This window comes from Misgurnus anguillicaudatus, chromosome 4 (genome assembly GCF_027580225.2).
Source record: "Misgurnus anguillicaudatus chromosome 4, ASM2758022v2, whole genome shotgun sequence".
Taxonomy (NCBI): domain Eukaryota; kingdom Metazoa; phylum Chordata; class Actinopteri; order Cypriniformes; family Cobitidae; genus Misgurnus; species Misgurnus anguillicaudatus.
In genome coordinates this window covers 26056632-26078205 of record NC_073340.2, presented here as the reverse complement: position 1 = coordinate 26078205, position 21574 = coordinate 26056632, and the positions used below count along the sequence as shown (strand labels likewise).

The 21574-nt window shown below is 35.7% G+C and overlaps 1 protein-coding gene across 1 annotated transcript in view; it reads right to left on the bottom strand.

The window, feature by feature from the left end:
* Window positions 1-21574, bottom strand: part of stxbp4 (syntaxin binding protein 4) — a 31857-nt gene that overhangs the window by 2159 nt on the left and 8124 nt on the right. Inside the window, exons 12-20 of the mRNA XM_073867059.1 lie at window positions 18070-18167; window positions 14987-15083; window positions 14664-14776; window positions 14473-14562; window positions 14276-14330; window positions 13530-13540; window positions 8148-8324; window positions 5864-5980; window positions 4531-4580 (exon numbers count right to left, since the gene is read on the bottom strand). Of these exons, the coding sequence (XP_073723160.1) occupies window positions 4531-4580; window positions 5864-5980; window positions 8148-8324; window positions 13530-13540; window positions 14276-14330; window positions 14473-14562; window positions 14664-14776; window positions 14987-15083; window positions 18070-18167 (808 nt within the window). The remainder of the gene's footprint in view (window positions 1-4530; window positions 4581-5863; window positions 5981-8147; window positions 8325-13529; window positions 13541-14275; window positions 14331-14472; window positions 14563-14663; window positions 14777-14986; window positions 15084-18069; window positions 18168-21574) is intronic.

Here is a 21574-nt window from a genome sequence, read left to right as displayed (position 1 = left end):
TACACACAGTAAAATCATACATAATATAAAGAACATAAAATATATTCTTGATATCTTTAATACTGACTGAGAAAGGCCATCTCAAAGATTGAAATTAAAGTGAAATGAATGATTCATGAATGATTTTTTATATTGAATACAGCCTGAATTTCACAGACAGGGTCACATATGTCTATATACAGTATATGTATATGTTAATGTGTAGAACTGTTAACTGTGTCAGTCTTGTCAGACTATGACTTTCTGTTGACCTGTTATAATAGAAACCGGAGAAAAGTGTGGTCTCAAAATGAACGAAGCATACTGGCCAAGTCGGCATAAAAGGGCAGCGCAGCATGACTCCTAATAAAGTCTGGACTTTTGAGGAAGGGGCTCTAGACCCACTGACACGGATGGATGAGTGTTACGAAAACATGTTACAAAACTCCCACACTTTTGGGTCATTAGAAAAAGGCCGAGACAGTATGAATTGGATCAGACTGATTAAATTATCACATGAAACTTGAAACTTATTGAAACTATTCAACTGTCTAATTTGAAAAGACTTCAGTAATTAAAAAAAAAACAGGGAATGAATGAACATATTATAAGAAATAGAACATAACGTGGGATGTCTTTTCAATATGGCATAATGTATCTGATGGTGAAATAACACATTTTAATTTATCACATGTCAGTCTATCACCAGTGCTTTTCTATGTATGACTGTTGACTCAATAACAGAATAATACACTCTAAAACAGTGCGTCCAAATCCTGGACCCCCTTACAAAAAGTTGTAGATGTCTCCTTATTTAAAACACCTGATTCAACTTATCAGCTCCTTTCAAAATGGTAAACACATAGATATGTATAATAAAGGCTAGGGGCTCTATCATACACTCTGTGCAATACAGTGCAATGCACGACGCAAATGTCTTTTGTTTAGTTTCAACCTGGCGCAATGATTATTTTCACGTTTAGCTCCACATTGTTTAAATAGCAAATGCATTTGCACCCAATTTTGCGCCCATGGGCGTTCTGGTCTGAAAACGAGGTGTGTTCAGGCACATTGTTGGCGCGTTGCTATTTTTAGGCAACTAAAATAGACTACGCCATTGACCAACAAAAACCTGGTCTAAAGTCTAAAGTCAATATGGCGCAATATGTGTTTTGTTTTTTAAAGAGCGTTATTATTATTATGCGCCTATAAACGGGACGACAACGCTTAACATAAAGCCTTCATGAATGTGCAGCAGCACAAAAACGCTTTTAAATATGAAAGATTAAAGGATTGAAATGTAAAAAATTATTATTGAGTCTCTTGGACATAAATGAGGACCGATTATGAGACGTTAGAAGGCGCAAAGAGCTGCTTCACCTGTAGCCTGGTAAGTAAATAAATGCTTTGCTTTAAACAAATGCAACTGTTTTTAAATGCTACCCTATGGATTTATTGAATATGATGACTCTGTACCTGTGAATATAGTGAGACGAGAAACATTTTAAGTAATGCTTTTTAAGAATCCATGGCGCTGTCCGAGGGCTGAAACGCTTCGGCTCTCCGCACGTTTGTAAATTCTTTATCTTTTGTTTGTATTTTTAGAGTACAAACCTTTTCCTGCATATTTGCAAATTATTTTATGAGATTACAATGATTATGTAGGATATCAATAAATTTACAGCAATTCAAAGCCTGCTATTTGTACTTCTATGACTGAAAGAAAAAGGCTTTTAAAGGTTTTAATAAAAAATAAAAAAATTCAATAAAAATGAAAACAACACTTTTTTAACATTATTCTTAAATTGTTGGTCTTCTTCCTCCACTTAGTTTTTCAGTTTACAAGGTCCATCATCTAAATAAGGATCACGCACAGCGCAAGCGCAACTGGCTTTTAAAGGAGATGAGAGATAAGACTCTAATTGGTTTATTGCACGTTACACCCAAAACACATCCATTACTCATTAGGAAAATATGAACAATCCTTTTCGACCCTGCGCTCGGCTCCCAAACCATTTTTCCCGTTGTTAAATTAGCAAAAGTGGCATCGGACACGCCCATTTAGACTGTGCACCGTGCGCTTCAATGCGCTTAGATCGTTAAAATAGGGCCCTACATGTGTTATGGCGAAGTCTTTAACGTCATCACCTGGCGGCCATCTTACCTCAGACAGCTCGCTCACTTGTAGCATTGTATTTAATGGTGCAGGTACTTTTAAATGATATAACTTGCTCAATTTTCTACCGAATTTGCAAACGGTTTGGTTTCTTACAAACGTTATTAACGTGGCTATAATTCTGGATGCTTTAACATGATTCATGAAAATTATTCATTAAGTATGAAGTGTCATAAGTACATCTCTGACGTTTATAAAAACCAAACCGTTTGATTTCTAGCGCAAACCCACAGTGTTTAGGCTATCATTGATAAAACTAAAGCGTCTGCTCTCCGTCTCTTTTTTTGTTTTGTTGCGCAAGCTTATTTCATCAATTGTTCTGAAATATCCAAGAAAGCTCTTACATATACAGTAAAGTACTGTGAAAAAAGTCTTAGGCCACCACCACCAGCCTTCTTGTTCTAGAAGTTTTAATGTCCATCCATATTTTTTTCTTTCTTTTTTATTAAGATACAAACACAAAATACAGGAAATATGTACAAAAAAAAAATATATTTTTTTTCAGGACTAATTGTCTTCTTTAAGCAACATCGGTGTTTAGTGTGACCTCTCTTGGAACGAAACATATCTTGAGCGTTTTTGGGCAGAATGAAGTAAAAAGACTAACTTCTTTAAAATTCGAAATTCGGATTTAATTTTGTTTAGGTTTAAGAGGTCCTGCAGTTTCCTGCTATTGCTCAAGTGTAAGGGGATTTTACCCTAAAAACTTGACACATTAGTTTACAGTTTTATACAGTTTTTAATACTATATACACATTTCCTGTATTTTCTGGTTGTATTCTATTAAAGAGACTGAGAAACAATTATATATGATCACTATAACATTGCAAAAACAACAATCTAATTCTGGCATGGTGGCCAAAGACTTTTGCACAGTACTGTACATGTAAAAAACTGTGTGCAGCATGTTTACTAACAACACAAGATGTGATACTCTGACATAATATTAGTGTACGCCAACTTTAACCCGTTTTCTCTTCCGTTCATGCTTTAACGACTCGCTCATAGACCATTCTCTCGAGGTAATCAGGACAGAACCGGTCGAAAGTGAACGAAAGATTCAAGGATTCAAACACCAGGTGTGAACAGACATGCGTCTCACTTGTCCACTTGTGACCTCATCGACCAAAACGAGGACTAAAATATTACATAAAACATGCATTAAAAACCACTGATGCTGCACATTTCTTTCATAGTGTATACAAAAAATGCATAATTGTGCACATATGCAATTCAGAACATACTCTGAATTTGTCAGGAAAAAGCCCAAAGTATGCATGTATCTCCTTGGACAATATACTGAAGACTAGCTGATCTATACATTTTTAGCATTTGATAAAGTATCCCTCAGTGGCCTGCTGTATTTCAGGGTAGACCGATTTATAAAGCAGAAGAGATTTAACACCATCTACCATCTCTCAAAAAGAAAAATCATACGTACTCCAGGTTGCAAATTGCTGACAGTCTTCAATTTGATTCATCGGGACATGTGTAATATTTTCTAGCCCTAATAGATGAAGACACAGCGCTTTCTTCATTCTGTGAAGATGATCATTAGGAGAAAAACAAGGCTCTCCAGATGCGCCGTGCAAGTCGAGTCTACAGGAGACCATGTTGATTGGGTCTAATCAACATCACTGCCATAGACAGGTGTTATACTGACCCTACTTTCATTATCTACTCCTGCCTTCTGACCCAAAAGTAAGTCTCTCTTAATAAAAAAGAAAGCACCTGTGTGAATCACAACCGACTAGACTATCAAAGTTAAAATTGAGGGATTCTGTAATGGCCCCTAAAGGAAAAGCCTTCTTGTGATGAATTCAACACAAATTGTGCTTTTGTTGGGGATAAACCAAACTAGATTAAGGTTCACTTAATTCATTAGCTCTGTCATAACAGAAGAATGAAGATATACAGTACTGTGCAAAAGTCTTAGGTCACCATTCTACCATTAGATTTGTTTTTGCAATTGTATAGTGATCGTATATAATTATTTCTCAGTCTCTTCATTAGAATACAACTAAATACAGGAAATGTCTATGTAGTATTAAAAACAGTATAAAAGTATAAGCTAAAGTGTCAAGTATTTAGGGTAAACTCCCGTTTCACTTGAGCAATAGCAGAAAACTGCAGGATCTCTTAAACCTAAATAAAATTAAATCCTAATTTCTAATTCTAATCGCATGACTACAATCTGTGCCAAGAGAGGTCACACTACATACTGACTGATGCCTGAAGAAGACATTTAGTACTGAAAACTTCTGTTTGTATCTTAAAAAAAGAGTGAAAAATAAATATGGATGGACAATGGACATTAAAACTGGTGATGGTGGTCTAAGACTTTGCACCGTCCTGTACATTGATTACTCTCTTACCTATAGCCTTTTGGACAACTTTGATTTTCAGAGAGGAAGTCTTGAACAGCCTGTAGGGTTTTAAAAATGTGGAAGTTTAAATTAGTTTGCAGTGTATTAAAGCGTTAACATTGCACAAAAATGTAACACAATGTGAAATGAAGTGCATGTGTTTGCACTGAGAACTACAAAAATCCTTAGTAGGTTGATTTACCCAAAATGTGTAAACGTTGCATTATCAAAACATTGTGCTGATTAAGATTTAAAAAAGAGTGAAATCTGGTTTTAGATGTAAGGACAATCGGTCTCATTCACTAATAATTGCGTACATTTTTTGTAGTTCACACTTGAACTTCTAACGAAAACTTTCTGCCTAATTCACAACGCATGCGTACGCACATGAGTTTGTTCTTATACTTGTTCTTAGGTTACTGAATAATTTGGAGTGTTCTACATGGGCGGCCGAGTGCACAAGGTTGGTAATTTGCATAAAACACGCCCAAACCAGCTCCATATAAGGGTTTTCCGCAGTGCAGCGCTGGTCCACAGAAAATGTTATAGCAGTTTGTCAAAGAAGCAAAAGAGCTCGAAAAGAAATCCATGATCATATTTACTATCGCTAAAGTTTCATTTTGATTTGCATTTTTATTTGGGAGGTTTTGTTGTTGCTGGAGGAAACCAGTGCTGTCCACCAACCGGAGTAACGTTAAAGAAGTATTGGAGGCTTTAACAAATATGACATTTAATTAATATGATAGAGACGCGTATCTGTATCCAAAATAAAACAGACAGGAGATCAAGTGATTGATGTTTAAACTTCATTACATTTACATGACGTTTACATTAGGCATTAAGCAGAAGCTTTCATATAGTGATTTAAAAAGTGAGGAAGGAAAGTGTGAAGATTTGTCATTAAGCGCATCTTCTTTATATGTTTAGAAAAAATAATTAGGCTATAATATTATATAATATAATGTATATAATAATAATAATAATGATATAGATAATATATAATACAGAAAATATTATATTATAAAATATAATCATGTAAATTTTATATATCAACATTATTATAAACATTATACTTAAAGCCTAGTATTTGAATATAGTGTACATGATAATTGTGTACGAGTGGTTTTAGGTTTTCTTGAATTTTTGCGTACATTTAGGAGACATTTTGATACGAAAATTTTTGTTGAATTACGATTTGTTTGTGAAAACATCCGTACGCACATCTGCGCACAAATTTGTGCGTACGCATGCTTAGTGAATGAAATCCATTGTTTTTAATATATTTTCATGGGTTTAAGAGTTTTTTGTTGCTGACAATATTGTTTATATGTTCATATATCACCTCCACAAATTGTAGAAGTTTCCCCATAGGGACCTCGAAACTCTTCTTTGCGGTTTCGCTCTTTCGTAGTCGACATTCGAGTATGGCAATCCTCTTTATCAGGTCTTGTAGCTCCTCCTGTATGAACAGTTTATCTTTAGTAGCCTACTTCCATTTAAAAAAAAAAAACAGGATTACAGACAAAGAAAGATTTTAATAAAATCTATACTTTTCCCATTAAAATGGCACTGATCTAACACTAACTCTCAAGCAATTTCCAATGTACAATGCTTAGTGACAACTGCAATATTATTCTGTCAGTAAATCTTATTTTGATAGTGTTTAATATGCAACTAATCATACTACATAAAATTTTTTTAATTTATTTTGTGGCCATTTTTGCTTTTATTGGAAAGATAGTAATTAAGGAGACGACAGGAAAGTATAGGGTGAACAGAGGAGTATGGGATTGGCAAAGGACCTCGAGCCAGGATTCGTACTCGGGTCGCCAGAAGTGCGTCTGCACCATGTGTCGGAGCCATCCACTACACCACCGGCTCCGACTAAGATTTTATTTATTTATTTATTTATTTTTTAATGTAAAATAAGTCTTAAGTGTCCCCAGAGTGCTTATGTTAAGTTTTAGCTTAAAATACCCTAAAGATAATTTATTATAGCATGTGCCGTTTTTGGGTGTGTCCTTTAAAATGCAAATGAGCTGATGAAATGCAAAAACTGATCGCAATGATGGTGGTTTGTTGTAATTGAAAATCAATTGTGTTGTCACTTATTTTTTCTCTCTCACTTTCTCTCTGCACTAAATGGCAGTGCCGTGGTTGGGTGGTATTATTGTAATTGGCCTTGCTACCTACATCATAAAACAGGCAAAATCTGAACAAACTCATTTTTCACATGCTTGCAGAGAATGGTTTACCAAAACCAAACTTACTGGTTTGATATTTTACATGTTTTCAAGTTTGATAGAAGCACTGGGGACCCAATTATAGCTCTTAAATATGGAAAAAGTCTGATTTTCATGCTATGACCTCTTTAAGTATATCTTTGCTCTTTTGTCTTGTGTTTTCCAAACTAGTTTATCAGAAAATGAATTTATTTACCCCTTACATACTCAAGTTGTTCCAAACATTTAAAAATGTCTTTGTTCAACTGAACACAAATAAAAAATAAAAAGTAAACGATAATAACCAAACAGATCTGGGGCACCATTGACTTCCATTGTATAATTTTTTTCCTACAATAGAGGTAAATGGTGCCCCAAATCTTCTTGGTTACAAACATTCTTAAAGGGGTAGCAGAGGATTTTCTTAAATTTTTGAAAAGAACCGCCTTCTCCACTTTTTTAAAAAATGCAATTGCGCAACACTCCTGATTGACAACTAGGAGGACCAATAGTCTTGATGATCCACCCGGAAAAAGAAAAACCTCCGCAATACCTTTAAACATATTTTAGTAGTATTTGTAATTAGCAAAACAAAACAAAATTCTCCAGGTTTGGAACAACCTGAGGGAACGTAAATGATGACAGAATTAAAAAATTTTGGTGAGCTATCCTTTTAAAGCTTAAGCAAAAGCTAATAGTTAGGTTCTAATTTAAGTTGTTATTGATGTTAATCGTATTATCCCTTCCAACAAAATTCATAAATGTACTATAAAGTCACATAGACTTCCAAAATAGCACGTTAATGCCAATCAAAAGCCACATATCATGACCCAAACACAGTGACGCCAAACTGACATCAATGTCATTCAAAGTTATTGTGTTGGCTTCAGCAGACTTAGAATACAGATCGCAAGTCGTATGGAGCGCATTTACTGTATGACACTTTCATGATGCTTGCCATTTAAAAGCTTAACAGCCCCAGCTCTTTTCAATATATGAGATTAAGTGGCCAGTATATTTTCAAAAGTCTTCGGAAAGAAGTCGCATGGAATTAAAACAACACAGAGTGACTAAGATGCTAAGATGAGAATAATGTGTGCAATAACCAAAAGCAATCCCCACAAAAAATACTAAAATGAATCAGTGTGATAACCCATCTTACAATCGTTTGTCGTTTCCTTGTTCAAGGTTGCTAGCCAGAGATTTCAAAAATAACCTCATCAGCCCACGTCACCCTGCAAGTTCATGTTAAAGCCTTCACAGCACATCAGCCCAGTTACTGAATAATACAAAGCAAACAGTGACCTACTTTCTACAGTATAGGAGAGAGGAAAAACCAGGTCTGGTGCCGTGTACAAAGGTGGATCAGGAATGCGAAATCAAATCCGGACTACGGTAAAATACCTTGCACTGGCCAGGATGCTCCGCTCTCTGACACTTCATTTCGGCAATCTCAGCTTCCAGCAGGTGGATAACCTCTTCATAGTCCATCTCCATGCCCCGGGCCTGCTTCTGAGCATCCTCTGCCAGATGGATCCGGGTCCGAAGGGATCGGCACTCATCCACTGCAGATTTTGCATCCTGCAACAGCAGAGTTTTACTTTGCTGAGAGTGCAAGTACAGTAAAGCGGTACAACTCTCAGGGGTTCTCCCCCTAACATTGCAAACTCATTATTACACTAATAGAGAAATGCCTATAGTTTCTAAACCCATCTCATTTCCCAACTCCAACCCTCCAGACTCTCAGCATAACAAAGCACTACTGTACTGTACCTGTTGCCCATTTGCATTTGTTTAAAAAGACTTGGAATAGAAGGCACGCACATGCATGTTTCTTTACGTGGGTCTGCTATAGAGATGACAGAACAGGTGTTCGCAGGCGTGATTTGGAACCAGAAAAACAGGCTGTTACATAAAGCAAAGACCTAAAGATGCATTGGCATTAATGAAAACCACAGCAGTATTGCATCCAGGTCAGAAGAGCTTCAGTCAATAGCAAAGTACAAAGGAACAGAAATTGGGTCGCTGTAATTAAAACAGCATGGCAGTAGGTCTCATTAACGGACAAGTAACATGAAATGCATGATTAATGCATGATTTAAGAAATACAGGCAAGGCATGGTGTATGGTGGTACAGTATAAATGCTTTGAAAACAAAGAGGCCAGATTTTTTTTCATTTGTGGCTGCTTTGAGTGACTTTTACATCAAACGGATCCCATTAAAGCTTCAGAAACATACATGTAGATAATTATTAGTACTATTAGGTGTCACTCCTAGAGATAACCTATGAAAAGAGTACAGGTAATTGCCCATTGAAAAAATTGAAAAATTGCCCATTAATGAACTAGGATTGATAGATCGTACATTGACTCATATTTCTCTGGAGAGAAGTAAATTAGCACTTATTTCCATTTAACATCAATGCATAAGACTTTGACATCTATTATAAAGATCCTGCATTGGTTACAGCCTATGCAATTTTATTTTATTTGTAATTCAACGACATAGGAGTTGTTCAGGTGAAAAAGCCTCTAAATGCCACCTCCCTTCAAAATTAGATCATGATATTAACCGAATGCTCTTTGCACGTACTATACGTTCATGAAATATTTTCGCATCAGGTCATTCAGAAATACTGGTTTGCTGGCAGACTCCATTAACAATTTGCATTTACAAGAAAATGTGGGTTTTTGCATCTGAGCTCTTCATGCACTCTTCAGAAATTTGTATCTTACAGAGAAATATGTAAAACGCCTCTTGAGTTCAGAGAAAGCAACATCTAAGCAAAACCTTTTCACTCTGGGTGAAGAAAGTACGAATTGAATGTACTGTAGTATAGTACAATAGTTTTCTGTTTTTCTGTGCCTGTAGCTCAGTTGGTACTGGGTGATTCTCACAAAATCCAGACTTAAAAGGTGTCCAACTTTTTTTTGCACATATAAGATTCAGGTCTGAATTTACTATAACCATTATTTTTAGAGGATTTAAAAATATTTCCTATAGAATTATTTACATTTTTAAAAATATCATTATCAAAAATGATGATTACCGCAACATGATATTACATTAAATATATTCATTTACAAACTTATGTTTTGGTAATGAGAACTAAAAAGTTGTCTAGGTACTATGACAAACAAAATTTCAACTTTTATCTGGAGAGAAAAATAAGAACTGCTTACCTGGTAGCCATCTTGAGTGTAACAGTCAATTATGTCCCTTCCAACATTTTTTTTTAAAATGTTAGTTTCTTGAGGGCTTGAACAATGTTTGAAAATTGTTGCGGAGGATAAGAAATTTTTTCTTGGACACTTTTTTTATTCCTTATTATTGTCTCTACATTTACCAAATCACCAAATACCACATCTTTCTTTACTGTAAATGTTTATAGTATAACATGCACTGAAGCTTTTTATTTTTTAGATTTTAAATTGTAAATATTTCCATGTCAAAGAACCCAAATCCAGTCATGGACAGGTTGCGGCAATGAAAATTTTCCCTTTAAATGCGGAAAAAACAACAAAATTGGTTTGTATAATTTGAAATCATGTGCAAAATAGTACATGAAGAGATGATTGTAACTGTATGCTGCTTATTTTGATAGTCTTACTTTGCATTTACTTTTTTTATCAAAATGTTTCATGACACCTCATAAGTCTAATTTCGCAAGAATCACCCTATACTGTAGCAATGCAAAGCCCATGTGTATAATTCCCAGGGAACACACTTATTGATTAAAAATAATTGCACTGTGTAAGTCTCTTTGGATAAAAGCATCTGCCAAATGCACACACATGTATTATGTTTTAATTTCCATAAAATTGTATAAAATCGTACCTATTATATAATATATCCTCTATAGCAGTGGTTTTCAAACTGGGGGCCGCGAGATGGTGCCAGGGGGGCCCCAGTTTTATGACATTTTATGAAATACATTAATTTATAATGAATTCTGTGTAATTAAACCTAAAAAAAATAAGCCTACTAACCAAAAGCAGTAATATTTTTTATAATTTAATGTTTTTTTAAATTAAAATGTTGAGTTTTAGAACAGTTTTTTGTCACAAATTTTCTTTGGGGGGCCACAAAGGAATGCACTGTACACAAGGGGGGGGGGGGGGGGGCGCACAGCGAAAAACTTTGGGAACCACTGCTCTATAGAATCAGCTATGTCTGGCTCTCTCCCAAGGGTTTTTCTCTCCTAGGACTTTTCCTGCACTGTTTTTCTCCTACACTGTAAAAAATACTTTGCTGCCTTAAAAAATTTTGTTGAATCAACTCGGATTTACAAGTCATTTCAACATACTATTATTTATCTTGACTAGAGATGAGTTGTTATAACATATAAAATTAAGTTGACTTTTCTCAACTATATTTTATAAGTTGTGACAACTCATCTCTGTTGACATGACTTGTAAATCTGAGTTGATTTAACAAAAAATTTTAAGGGAGCAAAGTATTTTTTTTTCAACCCCTGGGGCGTCTGCTGACATTGGCTTAACTTAGCATCCTTTCATATATGTTACATTATGACTATGCTCGCTAGTACGGTTAATCTTAACCATAATTCATGCCATAAGCTTAATTCAGCTGCTTATGTTTACGATTTTGTGTGTTTTCTCCTGCATCTATTAATGTAAAGCTGCTTTGAAACAATTAAACAATTGTGAAAAGCGCTATATAAATACAATTTAATTGAAAAAATGTTTGATACTGCATAAAGATACAACAACCACTGTGCTTTACATCCTCACAGAATAGAAAGTGGATGAATTAGCGCACAATAATTTATCCAGAATATTTTAAAGTAACGCACAGGGCTAAGGACAAAAATAAACACTCTCCACGTTAACCCCAATGTACAGATAAGGTTAAAATGAAGAGCCACATGGACAGTCACACCTCACAACAGTCATGTCTGCCCTCGCACACGTTTTGCTGTAATGTACCCGGTGATGCACTGCGTGGATGTGATGTAGCCAGATCTCTTAAAAGAGAAGGTTTAAAAGCCTGCTGCTTCAATGCTGAAAAGCCCATCAGCCTACCTGTAGCTCTAATGGCAGATATAGACGGCAAAGAGTGGGTGGGGGTCAGGAGAGCAGAAAGGATTCAATACAGAACTGAGCTGTAAAGAAACATACAGTGCCTCGGCTTTAAACGACGGGGAGCGCCAAACGTGTATTAGCGCTTATATGTCATGAACTGCAGGAGAGTGCTCCAGGAGAGAGCAGCTGTGACTTGTGCTAGATAGAGCAAAGCATTCTGGGAAAGCGGAAGACAGAAGTTGCATTGACCTCTACACCAAACAAAACGCCACGGGGCATCAGACAGCTGACCAAACATTCTTGTAGGAATCTTTGAGAAGCTAGAGCTAGAATTTTCTCTTGTATTTATCATCTCATAAGGTCAACCACGAATTGCAGAGGACAAGAGAAGACCAGTACCACCAGTGACACCAGTTGCAGGCTCAGTGTGTGACAGTAGAGGTCTTCTCGGGTCCAAAGAAATGTACCCGACCCGAAATGACCCAAATCACTTTATACCCAAACCCGACGTGCTTAAATCATTTTTTTTTTAAAGAAAGACCCGACCCGAAACAAACCCTAGAAAATTAGACCCGAGTCCGACCCGAACTAGTGGCAATTTTATTTTAACCCCGACTGGACCGATCGGGTTTTCGGATCTAAGTGGACCCGTGCAGACCTCTAGTGGACAGTAATAGAGACAGAGCGCAGCGCGTCATAACCTGAAAACCACGCCCACCGGGGGGGAAAGCGATCCAACCGTCTCCATTGACTTTGTATTGCGAGAGGCCGCCTCCTGTCATTTCTGGCTTATAACAAAAAACAGAATAATGCCTAAAAGCTGCTGTGTGACAATATGTACAGCTAACAAGCCAAAGAACCCAGAAATAAGTTTTTATAAGCTGTCGAGCCGTAAAACCCAGTCTTTAAGGAGAATAAAGTGGATCGCCGACTACGTTTCCCCCTAGTGGACGCGGTTTTACTAATAGTAGTACTATGAAAAGTTGCCTGTTTCCATTTCTGTGTCTTTAAACGTTCGTTTAAAGACTTTGTTTTGTTGCTCAGTTGGTTGAGCATTGCATTAGCAGTTCAAAAGTGCATGGGTTTGATCCAAGGGAACACACATATAGTCAGTGTTGGGGAAAGTTACTTTTAAAAGTAATGCATAAATGCATTACAATATTAAGTTACTCCCAAAAAAAGTAACTAATTGTGTTACTTAGTTACTTTTCATGGAAAGCAATGCTTACATTAATTTTTAGTTACTTTTGCATTACTTTTTCTTTGCTGAGGCTTGATCTCTTTCAGGCCTTGCAGGTGTTTTTATGACTGAAAAGTTCTGCATTCAGAAATTGCATCTTTTATCACAAAAATGTTGAGCTCTGGCCTGCCATTTCTGACTCAAATTGTTTCCACACAGGCGTGTACGTATAGAGTGCATAATGTGACGTGCATAAGTTTAGTTTAATTCAGTGCATTATTTTTTTATCAAATTAATTAAACTAAAAAAGTAACTTGCATTACTTTTTTAAAAATGTAACTCAAATATTAATGTGTACATTTAAAAAGTAATGTGTTACTCGTTTCTTCAGAAAAGTAATATTATTACGTAATGCATGTTACTTGTAATGCGTTACCCCCAGCACTGCATGTAGTGCATACAAGGTATCCATTTTATTGGTACTGTAAGTAAGATCGGTTTGGATAAAACTGTCTCCCAAATGCATGTTTGTAAAGTATGAGCGAAAATAATACCGATACTTGCCTTAACTCTGAGTAGCTGTACTAAAACCAGCCAACTTACTATAATGATATCTCTGATCTCAGGCTTGCTCTGCTACCTTAGTAACAGTCTAATAAAACCTTGACACTCAAATGAAGGTTGAATAAAAACTAAAGCTCCTTGGATTTAAATAACAAGATCTACTGAGGCTGTGAGACAAAACTCAAAGGCTGGTGAGAGCCCATGTCTTTATAACTCATATAGCAGAACTATTTTCAAACACAGGGTGCCATCCTAAACCATCCTACAGGACATACTTAACCTCCAACGTCATCCGGTAACGTGGGTGTTTCAAGCTTTCTGAGGTGAACACATACCACGCAGATGATGAAAATAGATTTTGGATATTGCTCATAGTATGGTATCTTCTGATTAATATTTTTTTGCTACTAAGAAGATCACGCATCTTCAACACCTGCAGCTCACCTAACAGCATATGAGCGTATACCCAGAGCGCCCCATGGTGGCGTATCTAACACTGTGCAATGACACAGGTAAAGACAAAAAGAAAATCAGACACCGTATGTATACGTTATGGTTTACAATGCATGCACGTGGTACAAAGTTGATTGGAATAATTAATTGATGATGGTTTAAACAAAATCAATTTAGCAAAAGATGATTGATAAATAGATGTTACATTGACGACACATTTTCAGAGTTAAATACTGGTTATGCATGCTTTGTGAAACGGGTATAAGAAAGAATTGCCTACCTGTTTAACTTGTTAGTTCCTGTTGCATGTTTCGATTAAGGCTCTGGGATTCTGCCAGCTTATCCTGTTAGAACAAATACCTTCACATGAAACAGCACTCACTCTTGCAAATAGGATTAATGAGAGGCGCAGTGAATAATACATGAATGAATGTCACGCATGAGACAACATTTCAGTTGTGGCTTTATTTGTTGTCATTAAGTTACCTGTAGTCTCTTGATCTCAGTCAAGGCCTCTATGTGATCTTTTCTTAATCTCTCTATATCATCCAGATCATCGCAGTCTGATAATGATGGCTGAAAAAATAACATTTAAACAAATAAACATCTTATGCTTGATTATTTGGCAGTGCACATTTTTATTTGGATGGTTTTGCGGCAATAATATAAATCCTTACCGTAGGGTTTGATAGAAAATCAATGAGATCATCTGATGTCAATCTCGCTACTTCTTTTTCTGAATTAGACTTAGGCGGTAGTTTAAAGAGTTCCTGTGCCACACTGTCAAAATCTTACAAACAAACAAGATTACTTTTGCATATAGGTTTAATAACTATATAATAAATATTACATTTTGCATAATTATTAATACATTTTAAATATTTAATAAATAAATAAAAGTATTCAATAAGTAAAAAGAGGTAAGGAAAAGTTGGCACTTTTTTACCAGTACATTTATTAGTAGCATGATATTATAGGATCTGATATTAATTATTTTCACCTCCATAGGCCACTGTCTGTCCTGGGCTCATTAAAAGTCTTTCTCTTGGAGTGTGAACCTGACACACAGTAGGTTTCAATCCCAGGACCTCCAGTGCCTGTGAAAAAAACATTTTTTTATATATTTACTATATCATGAATATATAATAAATAGTGCTGGGCAAAGATTAATCGTGATTAATCGCATACAAAATAAAAGTGATTTTTTGCATAATATATGTGCGTGTACTGTGTCTAATTATTATGTATATTTAACCACACACACATTCATATATTCATTTCAGAATTGTTTTATTTATATATCATTTTTTAAAATTTATATTTAATATAGATTATAAAAATATAAATAAATATATATAAACATGTAAATGTTTCTTAAATACATACATGAATGTGTGTGTATATATATTTATACATAATAATTAGACACAGCACACACTCATATATTATACCAATAATCACTTTTATTTTGTATGCGATTAATCGCGATTAATCTTTGCCCAGCACTAAAAGTGGTGCCATAAAACCTGAGACTCACTATTGAATTCTATTTTGCATTTTATTTTTAAATTGTTTAAAAAAATTACATTAATATATGATGAATATGAATATGAACGTGATTATGTTTAAAGGGATAGTTCACCCAAAAATGAAAATTCTGCCATCTTTTACTCACTCTCATGTTGTTACAAACCTGTTTACATTTTTTTGCTCTGACGAACAAAAAGGAAGATATTTTGAGAAATGTTTGTAACTAAACCATTCGTGGACCCCATTTAGTTCCATAGTATTCTTTTTTCCTACTATGGAAGTGAATGGGATCCACGAACGGTTTGGTTACAAACATTTCTCTAAATATCTTCCTTCGTGTTCATCAGAACAAAGAAATGTATATAGGATTGTAACAACATAAAAGTGAGTAAATGATGACAGAACTTTCATTTTTGGGTGAACTATCCCTTTAATATTAGGCATGCCCCCTTTCTCAAGCTGGCATGAGCTCCACAAGCTTGTGCAAAACCTGATGATCCATGATTAACCTAGCATTTATTTTCAATGTGACATATTTGATTATTTGATGGTGACCCAGATATAGTGCAGTAAAATTTAATACAAAATACCTTTCTTTTTACCTAAATCTATCTGTTGATCTTACATATTTTGAATCGCATTTTTTCATTGTGGTGTTTGGTTTTTGACCCCACTGTGTACTGTATATATGAAAAACTGACCATTCTCTACAATGTTTTTTTTTATAGTAACAGAGCTAGAAAATGTGCTGGAGTCCAGTGTGATGCTGTGGCACAGTCTCTATTGATTTTTCAGCATAGCACATGAGGTGTGAATATGGCAATGACCGCCGGTGACTTCTTTTTTCGAGGGCCCTCGATGCGAAGTTCGTCACAACATGTAAGTAGTCCGTCATATGTGTGTTTCTTTTTTCAAAATATGTGTCCTGCGCATCGAGACATCCTGTGTGCATCACGTGTCTTGTCAAAATAAGTGCCTGCTACAGACGCGTCTGAAGGGTTTATGGTAAAAGAGAGGCTCGCGTTTGACTCGCATAATCTCATGCGTAATCAGAGTTTACTGTTAAAGCAACACTAAAGAGTTTTTGCTCTTTACTCCCCCTACAGGTTGGAAGCGGAATTGTCCAAATAATAAATAATTTAGCCTACTGCAGCAAAGCTGGCTCTGATTGGAGTGTAGGTGTGCCGTAAAGCAAGTTTTTGTAGTTTTCACTCGAACTACAGGATGGCGACCCGGCGGTTGGAAACTTCTTTAGTGCGGTTTTGGCCGATAGAGGGCTGCAAAGCGAATGTGAAAGTGCCGTTCACCTTGTTTCGAGTAGATGAACGACTGAAACTTTTTTGGAAACGTTATTTTTAGGTAAAAAAAACTCTTTAGCATTGCTTTAAGGGAGTGTCTTGCGAGTATTTTGTAAACGTGAGTGTCTCTTTTATCATAAACGGTTTTGACGAGTCTGCAGCAGGCACTTATTTTGACAAAACACGCAATGCAGATGGTTTACATGACGCAGCAAACACATATTTTGAAAACGCAAGCAACACACATGACATTCTGAACACTTATTATGAATTAGCGCCCCTCGGATGAGCAGTCTCGAGCCGCCACTGGGATATGGGGTGGCATGTTAAAGGGATAGTTCACCCAAAAATAACAATTCTGTCATCATTTTCTTTATGTTGTTTTAAACCTGCATGAGGTTTTTTTTTTTTTTTTGATGAACACAAAAGAAGATATTTTGATAAAATGATGGTAAGCACACAGCTGACTGTAACAATAGACATCCATAGTAGGAAAAACGAATATGATGGAATTCCGTCGGTACCGTTAACTGTTTCCTTACCATCATTTATCACTACTTTCATAATATTTGTGTTCCTACTATGAAAGTCAATGATTAAAAGTAGGTGTGTGCTTACCATAATTTATCAAAATATCTTCTTTTGTGTTCATCAGAAAAAAAACTCATGCAGGTTTAAAACAACATGAGGATGAGAAAATGATGGCAGAATTTTTATTTTTGGGTGAACTATCCCTTTAACATGCCATCCCATATCCCAGTGACGGCTCGTGACTGCTCATCCGAGGGGCGCTAATTCAAAATATGTGTACGGAGTGTCATGTGTGTTGCTTGCGTTTTCAAAATATGTGTTTGTTGCCACAATTCACAGGTTTAGAACAACAAAATTATTACAGAATTTTCCTTTTTGGGTAAACAATCCCTAACTATCAGTTCTATCCAACAGCAGACAACAATAGGATTAACTCCTGATAGTGAAACATCAAAGCGATATTGACTCTGACGGGTAACCAATCATTACTGGCCGCAGGGCGGGGGAACAACATTTCAATGTGATGTTCAATGTAAATACAATGTGTGTCCATCTTCTGAATATCAAAAGGCGGTAAAAACACCGTCGTTGGAAAATGATTCAGCAAAGCCATGCGTTCAGTTCCCATGAAATATAAGTACTGAATAAGCTGATTTGGATGAATCTACAATAAGTTACAAAAGTATACATGTAAATATAACTTAAATGAAATGATCAAAGGGACCTGCTGTGTCTTCCCAGGCTTGATGCTGGGACTGGAAACCAAAGGTTCTGCGGGTCTTGAAGTATTGGTGGGCTTACAGGCAGCTGTTATGCATGTATCTGGGCAAAAAGAAAGAGAGACCAAATGAGTTCAGATGCAAAAAACATTAATTATATAAAAACAGCTGTTTGAGACTTGAGCTGTAAATGACATTCACCGAATTATGTAAAAGCTTTACAAAAAAATAGACTACGCCATTGAATGTAAAAGATTGAGACTCTTGGACATAAATGAGGACTAATTATGAGACGTTAGAAGGCGCAAAGAGCTGCTTCACCTGTAGCCTGGTAAGTAAATAAATGCTTTGCTTTAAACAAATGCATCTGTTTTTAAATGTTTTTTTTTAAATGCTACCTAACAGATTTATTGTATATGATGACTCTGTACCTGTGGATATGGTGAGATGAGAAACATTTTTAAGTAATGCTTAAAAAAAACGCTGTCCAAGTGCTGAAACGTGCGGAGAGCCGTTTGTAAATTCTTTATCTCCTGTTTGTTACAAATAAAGTATTTTTAGAGTACAAACATTATCTTACATACTTGTAAATAATTTTTTGATGATTTTGGATAGCCATACATTTAAAGCAATTAAAAGTCTGCTTTTTTACTTCCATGACTAAAAGAAAACGGTTTTTAAAGGTTTTAATAAAAAAATAACAATTTCAATACAAGTAAAAAACAACACAATTATTCAACATTAATCTTAAACTGGGGATCTTCTTCCTCTGCTTAGTTTTTCAGTTTACAAAGTCCGTCATCTAAATAGGGATTAGACATAGCGCCAGTGCAACAGGCTTTTAAAGGGGATGAGAGCTGAGACTCTCATTGGTTTATTGCACGTTATGCCCAAAATACTCCCATTAATCATTAAAAAAATAGGAACAACCCTTTTCAACCATGCACTCGGCGCACAAACCATTTTTCCAGTCGTTAAATTAGCAAAAGTGGATTCGGACACGCCCATTTAGACGTTGCGCTGTGCGCTTTAGACAATGCGCTTAGATCGTTAAAATAGGTAAGGCTTGAGTCAGATCATTTAAATGTAAAATGCGTGGATAGACCAGAAATGTTAAAGCTGTGCATGTGTGTAATCCTCATTTTTTCGAGCGCCTGATTGTTAATTTGAGTTTAGCTCGGAGTGACTTTGGGTAGGACCGTTTACGCAACCATAACTTAAACAGAGGTATGCTTCCATTTTGTGATTATCTTTTTTAGTTTTAATGCAATGTCATAAGCTATTTGAAAATAACATGCACCCATAGCTTTCAGAGATTATTACAGCATAAAGGTGATCGCTACAGACTATATCATATTTGTTGTTTATCCTTTTATAGAATATTGTAGCCGACAGAACAACGAAGAACTAACTTCAGAAATGTTAATGCTCAAATACTTTAATGAAGTCCACAATAGGACCTCTTAATCTTTTATTTTTCATAATTTTTTAAAAACAGCTGCTTGAGAAAATCAGTTTTGTAAGGCTAACTACATAATTATATGTTTATGTAATCCATACATAATAATTATATAAATACAGTTTCAACAGATTTTATCACAGATGCTGCATATACGTAAACATGGTTAAAAATCATTTGCACAGCCTTTTTTCATAAACCAAAGTCTGACCTAATCTGTGACTAAACTGGAAAGAAAGCACCACTGTTGAATACTCTTATGATCAATCACTGGGTCAATGACAAACCAAAATGACAAAAAAAAAATTTAAAGGGGGGGTTCAATGGTATTTCAAGCATTCTGACTTATTAACACAGTTATAGAGTTGTTTCCTCATGCTAAAAGTAGGCAAAGTGTCAAAAAAGCAGTTGGACATGTTACTGAGTATTTCTGTGCCAAATGCACTTCGCCAGGGTTCATACAAGTCTCTGAAAGTTTTTTTCGATTACAGGTCCAACTGACGTTTCAGGGGTTTTCTATACGTATCACTTCTTTATATGGGCACTTCCCCCGGAAAACCCCGCCCACACGTCAATCAGCGGGAGACGCTAGAACTTGCCAACATCTTATCACGCCACTCAGCTTTGTTTAATTTCAAAACTCAACAATGACACGAAAGATGAAGTGTGTTTTTGGATGTAAGGAGAAGAAATCCAGCCTTATGAAAACAATGAATATAGTTTATTATCCGGGGTAGCAGCGGAGTTTGCGTGTGTGTTTGATGCGCTGTATTTTCCCAACCGGGTCATGAGTTGCATGCGGTAAGTAAGACTTTTGTCTTATGTTGGAAATAGGCACGTGCATATTATATAAATGAATCATAAGTTATAAGAGTTGTATAGTGTTGCATGACTCGTACTCGCTCCACCCGCGGTAGTAACTCCTCCTTCTTCATTTTTCCGTACGTTATCGGAAAGATTCAGTAAAGCTAATCTTTCTTTTATAAATCTGATTAAACTAAAGACTCTTCGGAGATATAAAGGATGTCATACTACTCGATTAACATCAGAAATGCAGAAACAGCGTGTGTTACGTGAGCTTTAAATGATGTGAAGCATATTCTTTTCTATTTCTATTTAATGTATGGTGCTTTTACAATACATGTTGTTCAAAGCAACTCAACTCTACACAAGTACAGATCCAACAGTTTAAAATTATGTAAAATATATAGGAAAACAAGAAACCATGAGAACAACCTAAACTTTACTTGTGTAAGGCTTGTATGAAATATTTAATTACCCCATCACCTGTTAGTGTACATGCTGTCTTAATCTATTAAACAACACACCTTCGTCTTCCTCCAGCTGAAGAGTTTAGTCTGACCACACACCAAAAACATTTGGAAACATACAGTAATGTTTTTTTCATTTTGTATTCCATGAGTGCCATTCAGTACAACTGTTTTTTCAATCTGTTTCAAATGACTGTTAGAGAAGGCTTTATCAAAGGTGCTTGTATATAAAATGAAATATTGTCCCGAACAGTATTCACTACCCTTGAATCCACCTAGAGTTAAGCGTTACGTTGATGTTTATATCTATTTTCAGAATATAGACAGAGCAGAAGCATATCAGATGGATTATCTTACAAACACCCCAGTATCTCATCAGCACACAATGATCTAAACTACTGAACAGGTAGACTAATCCAGGTTATCCCAGAACATTGTTTTGTAGCATCGAATTGAAGGCATTAGAAGACAAAATATTATCTAATGACAGTGGTATGAAAACATGAAACATTCACAGTACATGTTTAAAAATGCACAGATATGGGTTTTATCATAGGGAATACACATACTAATAAAATGTGTAAATAAAGCTAGACGTTTAGTTCAGTTTTTACGCATGCACGAGGGTCAGGATACAGTGCCGGAATGAAGCAAATTTTATCATCAGAAAAGTACACCGATTTTGTAACAAGGCAAATATGTAGCCCAGGAGATGCACTGCATTTTGTCACAATGTGCATGCGATACACATCTGCGTACACGTATGAGTCAAATAAATTA